Source organism: Salvelinus sp. IW2-2015, unplaced genomic scaffold (genome assembly GCF_002910315.2).
Source record: "Salvelinus sp. IW2-2015 unplaced genomic scaffold, ASM291031v2 Un_scaffold1601, whole genome shotgun sequence".
NCBI lineage: Eukaryota > Metazoa > Chordata > Actinopteri > Salmoniformes > Salmonidae > Salvelinus > Salvelinus sp. IW2-2015.
Genome location: NW_019943023.1, coordinates 194,598 through 207,451, shown reverse-complemented (window position 1 = coordinate 207,451; position 12,854 = coordinate 194,598). Strand labels below are relative to the sequence as shown.

Sequence of the window (12,854 nt, the reverse complement as noted above, 5' to 3'; positions counted from 1 at the left end):
CACACTAAGTATGATCCCCAATTAGAGGCAACGATCATCAGCTGTCTCCAATTGGGAACCATACTCACACCAACATAGAAATTCAAGACTAGAACACCCCCTAGTCACACTCTGACCTATTGCACCATAGAGAACCCCAAGGGCTCTCTATGGTCAGTGCGTGACACAAACAACAAATTGAGACTTTTTGCAGAATTTGGCAAAAAATATGCTCCGGGGAAAACGTAAAACACCAAAAATTGCATCCAGAGCAAAATTAGGCCGATACCTGCTAATTATCCAAATCCATAAAAGAGACGTTAAATTCTACAACCACCTAAAAGGAAGTGATTCCCACACCTTCCATAACAAAACCATCACCTACACAGAGATGAAGCTGGAGAAGAGCCCCCTAAGCAAGCTGGTCCTGGGGCTCTGTTCACAAACACAAACAGACCCCACAGAGCCCCAGGACAGCAACACAATTAGACCCAACCAAATCAGGAGAAAACAAAAAGATAATTACTTGACACATTGGAAAGAATTAACAAAAAAACTGAGCAAACTAGAATGCTGTTTGGCCCTAAACAGAGAGTACACAGTGGCAGAATACCTGACCACTGTGACTGACCTAAAATTAAGGAAAGCTTTGACTATGTACAGACTCAGTGAGCATAGCCTTGCTATTGAGAAAGRCYGCCGYAGGCAGACCTGGCTCTCAAGATAAGACAGGCTATGTGCACACTGCCCACAAAATGAGGTGGAAACTGAGCTGCACTTCCTAACCTCCTGCCAAATGTATGACCATATTAGAGACACGCATTTCCCTTAGTTTACACAGACCCACAAAGAATTCGAAAACAAACCCAATTTTGATAAACTCCCATATCTATTGGGTGGAATACCACAGTGTGCCATCACAGCAGCAAGATTTGTGACCTGTTGCAACAAGAAAAGAGCAACCAGTGAAGAACAAACACCATTGTAAATACAACCAATATTTATGTTAATTTGTTTTCCCTTTTGTACTTTAACTATTTGCACATAATATGACATTTGAAATGTCTTTATTCTTTTGAAACTTTTGTGAGTAAAATGTTTACTGTAAAGAAAATATTGTTTATTTCACTTTTGTTTATTGTCTATTTCACTTGCTTTGGCAATGTAAACATATGTTTCCCATGCCAATAAAGCCCTTAAATTGAATTGAGAGAGAGAGAGAGAGAGAGCGAGAGCGAGAGAGAGAACATGGTTAATTCAATGCGATTTCAGCCTGATGAAAAGATACAGGGTGGAAAATAGATGATAAGAATCACATTACTATAATTAGTTATAAAATATAAATTGAGAGACTGTACAATGACATGGAAATACAGAATCATATTTAAAACATGAATGGCAGTATTTATTCTCCAGCTGCAGTAGAAACTATAATTTTGCCTGCATTTATGTGACTCATGAAAGGACCAATATTTCGCAATCAATGTTGGGTTCTATTATTTTATTTCACAAATCAATAGAACTAAAGAGATTTGATTTGTGTCACTATACATTTACAGCATATACATTAGACAACACATGTGTACTGTACTGTTTGTGTATGTGATGTGTGTGTGTTTGCATGTATCTGTGTGTGTGTGTATCAGTGTATACATCTCCCCAGACCCCCGCTGCTCCTCCCATGCTGAGAGAATAGGCTCAGTTATCCCAGAGGCTGCCTGACTGTATCTGCCTGTCACTGCATGGTGAGATGAGACAATGGAAAACATATTCAGCCACCAGGCTCAAATCACTCACCCAGCGTGGAGCAACTACTGTTCATTAGAATGGGGAAGATGGGGAAGCATCGGCAGGTGGTAATGTAAGTGTAAATGGATATATGCGGGAAATCGTTGCCTACGGTAGAAAGAGAAACAACTAAGCTGATCAGAGGAGAAAGAGAAACATACAAAGATATACCAGAGGTATGCCAACACCAACATTGATGATAATAACTATTGCATAAGCATCACTATGGACCATATTGTGCCAGGTATACTTCAGTCAAATAAAATGATTTTAAGTAAGTACCAGTAAGACAGTAAAGTCAAACAGAATGTCAAAATGGCAGATGACACAGAAAAACCGAGAGGTAGGGTCTGTAAACAAACATGGCTGCCTTTCTAACAATGAAGAAATCAAACACACTTAGCACATCAGTGGCCAGCTCAGAGGATGTTGCCAGCTGCTTCATTTAAATGCTGCCAGGACTTGTCAGATCAGACGGGTTTGTTTTGGCCAACGCTGCTCAGATTATTTGATCAATTACCTGATTAGGGCAGCAGTAACCCATGGTGGTGTTTCAGAGCCACCAGCAGTAACCCATGGTGGTGTTTCAGAGCAACCAGCAGTAACCCGTGGTGGTGTTTCAGAGCAACCAGTTAGTAACCCGGGTGGGTTTCAGAGAAAACCAGTAGAACCCGTGGTGGTGTTTCAGAGCAACAGTAGTAACCCTGGTGGTGTTTCAGAGCAACACAGCAGTAACCCGTGGTGGTGTTTCAAGGCAACCAGAGTAACCCGTGGTGGTGTTTCAGAGCAACCAGTAGTAACCCGTGGTGGTGTTTCAGAGCAACCAGTAGTAACCCGTGTAATGTTTCAGAGCAACCAGCAGTAACCCGTGGTGGTGTTTCAGAGCAAACCAGTAGTAACCCGTGGTGTGTGTTCAGAGCACCAACGCAGTAAACCGTGTGGTGGTTCAGAGCCACCAGCAGTAACCGTGGTGTGTTTCAGAGCCACAGCAGTAACCCGTGTGGTTCAGAGCAACCAGTAGTAACACCAGTGGTGGTAATGTTTCAGAGCAACCAGCAGTAACCCGTGGTGTGTTTCAGAGCAACCAGTAGTAAACGCCGTGGTGGTGTTTCAGAGCCACCAGCAGTAACCCGTGGTGGTGTTTCAGAGCCACAGCAGTAACCCTGGTGGTGTTTCAGAGCACCAGCAGTAACCCGTGGTGGTGTTTCAGAGCCACCAGCAGTAACCCGTGGTGAGTGTTTCAGAGCCACCAGTAGTAACCGTGGTGGTGTTTCAGAGCACCAGTAGTAACCCGTGGTGGTGTTTCAGAGCAACCAGCAGTAACCGTGGTGTTGTTTCAGAGCCAACAGCAGTAACCCGTGGTTGGTTTTCAGAGCACCAGAGTAACCGTGGTGGTGTTCAGAGCAACCAGCAGTAAACCCGTGGTAGTGTTGTCAGAGCCAACAGCAGTAACCCGTGGTGGTGTTTCAGAGCCACCAGCAGAACCCGTCGTGTGTTTCAGAGCCACCAGCAGTAACCGCCTGGTGGTGTTTCGAGCCAACAGCAGTAACCCGTGGTGTGTTGCAGAGCAAACCAGTAGTAACCCGTGGTGGTGTTTCAGAAGCCCACCAGCAGTATCCGGGGTGTGTTTCAGAGGCAACCAGTAGTAAACCGTGTGGTGTTTCAGAGCAACCAGCCAGTAACCGGTGGTGGTGTTTCAGGAGCAACCAGCATAACCCGTGGTGGTGTTTCAGAGCCACCAGCAGTAACCCGTGGTGGTGTTTCAGAGCAACCAGCAGTTAACCCGTGGTGGTGTTTCAGAGCCAACCACAGCAGTAACCCGTGGTGTGTTTCAGAGCCACCAAGCAGTAACCCGTGGTTGTTTCAGAGCCACCAGCAGTAACCCGTGGTGGTGTTCAGAAGCCAACCAGCAGCTAAACCACGTTGGTGGTGTTTCAGAGCCACAGCAGTAACCCGTGGTGGTGTTTCAGAGCCACCAGCAGTAACCCGTGGTGGTGTTTCAGAGCCACCAGCAGTAACCCGTGGTGTTGTTTCAGAGGCCGAGTTGGACCCAAACACACTTATGCTCACACACTTTTTTAAATATCAAAATCACTTTCCCCCTTTTTAAAATGTTTTTGCTGTATGGCTTTCATTTGGCTGACCCATGTCACCAACACCTAAACAATTCAACACAACTTTATTTATCCCCTGGGAAAAAAAACAGGACACTTCTGGGTTCCCCTGGGCTCTCTCGCCACTCTATCGAGACATGAATCACACTGAGAAATGACCTCTTTGGCACAGTGGATTCCTGCCTGCCTTCAGGGGAGCATTGAGGCAGGGCAGTCCGTTAAGGCCCATTGACAGCAGCTGGGCTGGGGGGACTTGGTCTGTCTTGTTCCTGTGTAATTACTCCTCTCAATAAGGGGAGAAAATGTGACATTGGGGATCTGTCCTAGTGTAATAACAATGTTGTGGATAGGAATAATACTCTTAAAATAACTAAAATTATGAAAATAAATCAAATTAAAAGAATTTGAGAATTAAATCTAAGATAGAGGGGGAACGAGCTGACTTGTCTAAATCTGTTGCAATGAATGACATTGCATTGATTGTCCAAAGATTACAACACTCTCCATTTTAGATGCAATAATACATCACATTTTCTAATTAATTAAGCCTGCCTCCAGGCTGCAGGGTTTTACTGAACACCACTGAGACTCCCACATCAGATTAAATTAACCTCCACTCTGCATATTTCTCTCTACCCTTCTCTTTCTTTCTCTCTCTCTCTCTACCTTTACCCCATTTTCATGACTCTCTCTCTCCCCTCTTTTTCCTTTCTCACTCCACCTTTCCCTCTTTTCATTCCCACCACATTCCTTTGGAACTGTACGTCACATAGGGCGTCTCTGTATTCCAGCACGCCCGTCCCCCTCTCCCGGAGCCACGAGGCCAGGCCAACTGACAGTTACAATCACCACCCAACGGATCCAACCCCCCCTTTGTCGTGTTTTGCGGCCACGACTGCCTTCTCAGACCGTCAATCGCGAGAGAAATGTCAATGGTCGCCCATCATTTTCATTACCAGCCCTGTACATCCTAAAAAACATATATACAAGTTCCCCGGCCCCTTCCCAAATCGTCCTGTTTGAACGAGCGGCCTCACAAAGGATTTGCCGACGTTCGGGAATTCCGCCCCTTCATTCCCTTTTTAGAACCGGATAGGCCACGCCCCTTTCTTAATTTGTCAACACAAAGGGATTTGACAACATTGTAAACGGACCGCCCACCATGCCCAAATAAGGYCCATTTGCCCATACACGGCACACAATTGATTCAAGCATAACCTTTTCCCTTCCTTATCCCGTTTATATGGTACGTTGACTTCCGCCGTCGATGTTAAAGCAGTGCTATCATGGCGGAGCGCGTTCAGCAGCCCCCAGCAAAACGGCTCTGCTGTAGACCGGGTTATAACACGAATTGTAGACAGGGACAACGGGCCGGGGGTACGTTATGTGGCGGTTCGGGTGCGGCACAAGGCGGGTCGAGCAAAACCCAGACCCCGGAGTCTCTGTTGGACATCTCGGCCCGGAAAGTGGCTGAGAAGTGGCCGTTTCAACGGGTAGAGGAGCGCTTCGAACGGATCCCGGAGCCTGTACAGAGACGGATCGTTTACTGGTCTTTCCCAAGGAGTGAACGGGAGATCTGCATGTATTCTTCGTTCAGTACAGGGGGAGAGGAGAGTGGAACTAGCGGGGAAAATAGTGATGAGACGCGGCTGCCTTTCAGACGAGGCATCGCTCTATTGGAGAGCGGCTGTGTGGACAACGTATTGCAAGTCGGTGAGTAGAAGGACCCAAGCGGATGAAAAATAACATATTTTATTTGAGTTATGGTCAAACCTAGAACACGAAACAACATAGGTTGAAATATATTACTATAGCAGCGAGAAACGAAAAAGGAAGTGTGTTGAATTAGGTTTGAACAAAGGGGAATGAGGCGACAAAAGGGGGGAGGGTTAAATCGCCGAGCTGCGTTTGCGCTATGTGTGTTGGCTATACGATGGTCCTTTTTACAAAAATCCTAATTATATTTTTCTAACAATATAACGGCTATTATAATATACAGCTGGCTATGTCTATGTACCATAATACATGTGCTATGCTTGAAGTCATTTTTTTGTTTGCTTGGTTGAAAAATAGCGTAACCATTACGGAAGTAGATGGGGGATTTAATAAATGTGACCATATACTTGACTCGCATTCGAACATTTGTTTCATATTTCCATTTAACCTGCCACAAATAGGCTAATAACCTATTTTCATACTTTGAACTGAAAAAGGCGATGCTTTTCTGGGCAGTTAGTGTGTCGCGTAATAAGGTTCAGGGCTGAACCTTGTCGACTGTGTTTATTTTCCGAAGTGAAAGGCATGGGGGAGGTTTTCTGGTTTAACCAGCTAGAACATAGCTCTCAGCTGAATTGACAGTTCTTTCTACGTACGTGCCATCCTGTTTCTTCACTTGAAATATGTAGACTAAAACGATTACAGACGAGTATGTTATGCAATCAAATCATGTTATATTTGAGTAACTGAGAAATAGCAGTTTTGGTAACACAGCTTTGACCGAGGATCGTATTTTAGCCTACCCAGTGCGCATATCGAACAGCCGTGAGGCATTCCCATTGAAAGCCTTGGTACTTTGTTCCCATTTTCATGTTCATTTGTCTTTTCAGCTTTCTGTCACCCTCCAAAAGGAAGGTAAAAAAAAGGCGTATTTTAATTTATTTTCACTGCATGTTGGAAAGGAGTGGAAGTAATCGCGATTTAAAGCCACATAGACTATTTTTTTTAAATGGACCTTGATATGCACCAATTTGCTGCTAATTGGGTCAAGTGTGGTTATTTCCTTGTTATTTTAGCAAATGTTCTGACGCCAGGATGGAAATAACTGAGACGCGTCATTGTAATAATCATTATCAGGCCTACTAAAATGTAGCCTTACATACTCTAATGAACGCATGGTCACGTAATTTACCCCCCTGCCGACGCTGAGATACCTGCGGGGCTCCCTCTATATTCCAACTCATATGCCACCTTTGTTGTGAGTTCATTAGAGCTCTCCATCCCCCGCCTTTGGAAAGCGTTCAGCGTTCTAATCCCATTACTCTGCGTGGTTAATCTGAATTGTAATACAATATGCAAAAGTAATTTTCTGCATGGCAATCCATCCCTCCCTGTCCCCTCCTCCCTCTGAACGCAGTGGATCGGCTGGGCTTTGTGCCCTAGCCACAGTGCCAACAGAGCTCCAGGCTGCTGACTATCTAACACATTATACTATAGACCCAGGCCCCTGTCTTTATCTAGCCTATAGGCAGAGCACGGCTACAGCGGGTCTGAAATTGTCACCCTTGATAAAGATGAGCAAATTACTGTATAATATAAATAATTAAAATATTGAGCTCTATTGTATGCTCTATTGTATGCTTTTTTACTAATACAATTGCTCAGAGAAATATTTTTTGTAATATTTTTATTGACTCCCCTGTTTTCAATACATTTTCAATACACACCTTGAGAGGATAATGGCACTGACCCTTTTTCTAAAAGAGTTGGAAAACACATCCATCCAGAATCCTTCCAGATCCTTGATATCCTTCGTCTGCCCTTATGGACTGCCCTCTTTCATCCAAAAATCCACCAACATATTTCACAATAGGTATGGGGCTCTTTTCTGCTTATGCACTCCAATTTCTACGCCAAACCCAACACAGGTGTGTGTGGCCAAAGAGCTCTATTTTCATTTAATCTGACCAAGGCACTGGTTCCAATATGTGCAAAATGCCGTTTTAGCAATATCCAGGCTTTTACATTTGTTAGATGACATGAAAATAGAGCTCTTTGGCCAATCACACCAGTGTTGGGTTTGATGTTGAAATTAGAATGCATAAGCAGAAAATAAACCCATACCTACTGTAAACTATGGTGGTGGATCTTTGATGTTATGGGGCTGTTTTGCTTCCACTGTTCCTGGGGCCCTTGTTAAGGTCAACGACATCATGAACTTTACCAGGTACCAGGACATTTTATTCGAAGACCTGGTTGCCTCTGCCTGGAGACTGAAACTTGTTCGCAAGTGGATTTTCTAGCAAGACAATAACTGCAAGCACTCGTCAAAATCCACAAAAATGGTTAATTGGTCTCAACATTTTGCAATGGCTATCTCAGTCTCCGGACTAGAAACCCGTTGAAAACCTGTGGTTTGAATTAAAGAGGGCAGTCCATAAGGACGGATGAAGGATTTCAAGGATCTGGAAGGGTTCTGTATGGAGGAATGGTCTAAGATCTTTCCCAGTGTGTTCGTCAACTCCTCAAACATTTTAGAGAAGGCTCAGTGCCGTTCTCCTCACAAGGGGAGGTATTGAAAGGTATTGGAAACAGAGGTGTCAATCATTTTGACCCCTACCTTTTTTGGAGAAATGTTTTTGTTTGTCGACTTGTTAAATAAAATCTCTTTCTCTGAGAAATTGTATTAGTATACAATATAATGTCCCCCTTTGTGCATACATTATAGCTCAGTATTTAAATTATTTTACAGTAATTTTTGCTCATCTTTATCAAGGGTGTCAATTATTTCCGCCTCTGCTGTATATCCTCTAGTCTTTCTGATCTTATTGGGAAAGAAAGAAGATAAATGATTCCTCCTCTATCAAGAGGCTCTCCTTTCTCCTTGTTTTCCACGGGGTTTGCTGTCGATTTTCCCATTTTGGGGGGGGGGGGGGTTTCCTGGCAGAGATGAGCATGCCTCTCCTTTGTGTGTGTATAAGCGTGTGCGTAGGGCTCAATCTGCATGCTAGCAATGGGGAATGACAGCAGAAAGAACCCAGGGAGGGTTTCTTGGCTTCTTGCACCACAGCCTGGAATTTACTGGAAGAATGGAGCCAAGAATTGATAAATAAAACATGCAATCTTCCCACACGTGCTTCAGCAAGAGGGGGAAGAATAGGAGAGGGGGGTTCGTTGTGAACAGACCTGGGGGAGAGGATCCGTTACAGATCTGTTTGGCACACATGCATATGTACAGTGTGGTATACAGTACACACCCTCTCTACACAGGAAGTACACATACACACACACACACAGTATATGTGACGTGTAGGTTAACTGCCTGCTTAACAACCAAATCATTATTACCTTATTGACGGTCAAAATCATATGATAACAATTTGACACCCATAACACGTTATGACACGGTCATAACCGTGTCATAACATGTCATAACAGCTGACATAACCTGTTTTTATAATATGGTCATAACACTGACATATAGTTAGACCTGTTGTGATATATATTGTTTTATTTTATGGCTGGTTATGACATCTACATAGGTGTCAACCTACCACACAAGACAAAACATTCCATTACACCATAGCCCACGTGTCAACAGTATGTTTCTGATATAGTTCTATACACAGAACCAGTCAAAAGTTTGGTTACACCTACTCATTGCATTTTTTAATATATTTAATTTTTTACTATTTTCTACATTGTAGAATAATAGTGAAGACATCGAAACTATGAAATAACTCATGGAGTCATGTAGTAACCAAAAAAGTGTTAAACAAATCAAAATATATTTTATATTTGAGATTCTTCAAAGTAGCCACCCTTTGCCTTGATGACAGCTTTGCACACTCTTGGCATTCTCTCAACCAGCTTCATACGGAATGCTTTTCCAACAGTCTTGAAGTAGTTCCCACATATGCTGAGAACTTGTTGGCTGCTTTTTCTTCACTCTGCGGTCCAACTCATCCCAAACCATCTCAAATGGGTTGAGGTCGGGTGATTGTGGAGCCCAGGTCATCTGATGCAGCACTCCATCACTCTCCTTCTTGGTCAAATAGCCCTTACACAGCCTGGGTGTGTGTTGGGTCATTGTCCTTTTGAAAAACAAATGATAGTCCCATTAAGCGCAAACCAAATGGGATGGCATATGGCTGCAGAATGCTGTGGTAGCCATGCTGGTTAAGTGTGCCTTGAATTCTAAATAAATCAGACAGTCTCACCAGCAAAGCACCATCACACCTCCTCCAAGCTTCACGGTGGGAACCACACATGCTGAGATTATCCGTTCACCTACTCTGCGTCTCACAAAGACACAGCGGTTGGAACCAAACATCTAAAATTTGGACTCATCAGACCAAAGGACAGATTTCCACCGGTCTAATGTCCATTGCTTGTGTTTCTTGCCCCAAGCAAGTCTCTTCTTATTATTGGTGTACTTTAGTATTGTTTTCTTTGCAGCAATTCACACACAAAAGCCTGGCTCATGAAGTCTCCTCTGAACAGTTAATGTTGAGATGTGTCTTTTACTTGAATTYTGAAGCATTTATTTGCGTTAACTCAAATTAACTTTTCATCTGCAGCAAAGGTAACTTGTTTCCATATTTGTTATTTCATAGTTTTGATGTCTTCACTATTATTCTATAATGTAGAATAAATGTCATTTTTTACTTTAGGTGTCATAATATGTCATAAAATAACGCAATATATGTCACTGCAGTGTTATGACCATGTTGTGTTAGCTATTATGACATGGTTATGAATGTGTTACGACACTGGGTATTAAGTAAAGTGTTACTTATCATATTCCTCAATGTTGTTTTGGATGAAAAACATACTGTTGTTTATGTCTCTGCTGAACTGTCTGTCACTGGCAGGTATCCCAGTCAGTCTGTTTTATCCCAAGGCCAAATTAGAGGCCCTACCTATGTAGCCTGCTCAGGTCCTGCTGATTGGAAAGCTACTTATCTGATAGCCAGCCCATAGTAAACATGTCATGGACATGACTGCCTGGACGAGAGAGAAACACACACAGGACGGGCTATGGCTAGCGCTCCTCTCCCTCACAGGGATCTATCACTGCTGTTAGCGGTCTATAAACACTGACACGTTGCAGTGTCTGTGTCTTTCTGTGTGGATAAATACACGTTTCACTGTGCAAGCAGGTGCAGGCAAGGCAGAGTCCTTTTCCATATGGGCATGTGGAATACAGAACCGTGATAAGGCAGACGTAGGAAAGTGAAGGGAAATAAATATTATTAGATTTTTTTATAACCAATGTCTTCATACGTGCCTACAAGGTTGTTATTATTATGCAATGTGTTGTCATCCTCCAATAACTGGTTATAAATGGTGTAGGCCTATTACACGTTTATAACCATGTCTTTCTATTCACAGACGTTATTAATGTTGTGTATTATGTATCATGCATTCATAACCTCATTATTAGACGTTAGTATTCATTATCCCCTTTATAAATGCATTATCCTGTCCTCTAGCAGCGCGTGTCATGTCAACATTGATCCAGCTTGTAAAGCAGCTCCTAAACCCCCCCACACGGCACCCCCACGGGGTCAAGTTCAACCCCTCCCCCTCTCCTTTACCTCAGTGACCCCATCTCACCCTCTCCTCCCCCCCTGTCTGTCTGTTTCCATCTGTCTCTGTTCTATGAGGTCAGAGTTCGTCGACACTGATCCTATTAGCTTTGAGTGTCTTATTGCTGAGACAGGACTTTGGATGATTTGAGTGAGACGTTATGGTGTGTGTGCGCGTGGATCCATGCATGCGTGTCTGCCTGTACGTGTTGTTTTGGGGGATGGGAGAGATGATATCTTTGATAATCATAACCAGAAGACAGCAAAGGTTTTACTCTCTCTACTGAGGGAAGTCGGAGTGTATTTGTGTCGACCAGAATGTAGGCTGGTGTGAACTGTCTTGCTCTCAGTCATTCACTGACCAGTATCTAGTGTTGACAGGACAGTTTGGCCATTTAACATGACATAACAGATGAATATGCTGCTAGATAAAGATACAAGCGCCCCAGTATAACCTGATGTCATGTTTGTACAACAACGTTGCCTCTGACCATATGACACTGGGCCAGGAAGGAGAATGTTGTGGTTGCAACTTAATCCAGAAATGATTGGCATTAAGACTGTCTGCCATAAGATATGTGAGCGACGTAGACCCAGTCTATCATCAGAAAGGGAGCTGGGCATGTTTATTTTCTTTGTGTAAGCCCTAGCAGTGTTTAGTGTGCTGAGTTCATTATAACCATGCAGGCCATACACACTGCTAGTCATGCATGACAGAATAGCACACTTCCATTTTAGGCCCATAAATGACAGAATATGCATATCAGGGCCAAGGTCTACAGAACCTAGGCTTCACTGCCTAACTCCCTAACTGTTTCTCTGGTCCTCTGAAGTGACTTCATTCCTCTGTCTCCTCTCCTCGTTCTGTGCTGATATGAGAGAGTTGAGCAGGTGAAAGACAGCCATGACGTGCTTCCGCCATGTTACTTTCACTATTTCTTCCAACTCTTTTCAGATCATTACAGATTAAGTAGAGAACACGATGCAAAGGGTTTGTGTCAAGTGTTTCTGGAGGCTACTTCTGTATTTAGAGCTTCTGTCACTATTATTCTGGATTTATAGCCGTTTACCTCCATTTACAGCCGTTTACCTCTTTTTAAAGCTATTTCTGTTTAACCTAGGCTAACTTCATTACAACATCACTGAGATTAGTGTTACCGAGGTTTTCACCATCAGAATGCAGAGTGCAGAATTGAATACTTGGCATGGGCCTGTTGTTGTAGAGGCTCTAGGGGCACTGGGCTGAGGGAAGGGAAGGAAGACGGTATACTTAAGGGTAAGTCAGTATCAAAGCTTGAGCTCTTATAGCTGGTTGTCTACTCATGTTTCAGAGACATGAAGGAGGAGGAGCGCAGGAGAGTGATAGAGCAAGTCTTCTTCCTCATTACAGGTGCATCCTGCTGGTCAGTGTTTGGAGCTGAGGGCTGTGGTCTGGTACTGGCGTGGGGATGGCAGAGTGTCACCACATAGTCAAATCTCACCCTGCCTCAGACCAGACTCTCACACAGGGCTTTGATGTCCCTCCCTCTGCTACAACCATTTACAACCAGACTACAGCACAGGACACTACTTCTGGCTACGTTCACTCGTGTACCAGAAGGCCGGGGTTTTGTTCCAGACAAAGCAAGTGTAAAGGTTGTGCGAAGGACGGCAGAACAGGCCGACA

General features: G+C 43.7%; 1 protein-coding gene across 1 annotated transcript in view; it reads left to right on the top strand.

Annotated features, from left to right (window-relative positions):
- The first annotated feature begins 5,121 nt into the window (after nucleotides 1-5,121).
- Nucleotides 5,122-12,854, top strand: part of LOC112071385 (zinc finger SWIM domain-containing protein 6-like) — a 63,528-nt gene continuing 55,795 nt past the window's right edge. The window contains exon 1 of the mRNA XM_024138840.2: nucleotides 5,122-5,594. Coding sequence (XP_023994608.1) covers nucleotides 5,168-5,594 — 427 coding nt within the window. The 5' untranslated portion in view covers nucleotides 5,122-5,167. The remainder of the gene's footprint in view (nucleotides 5,595-12,854) is intronic.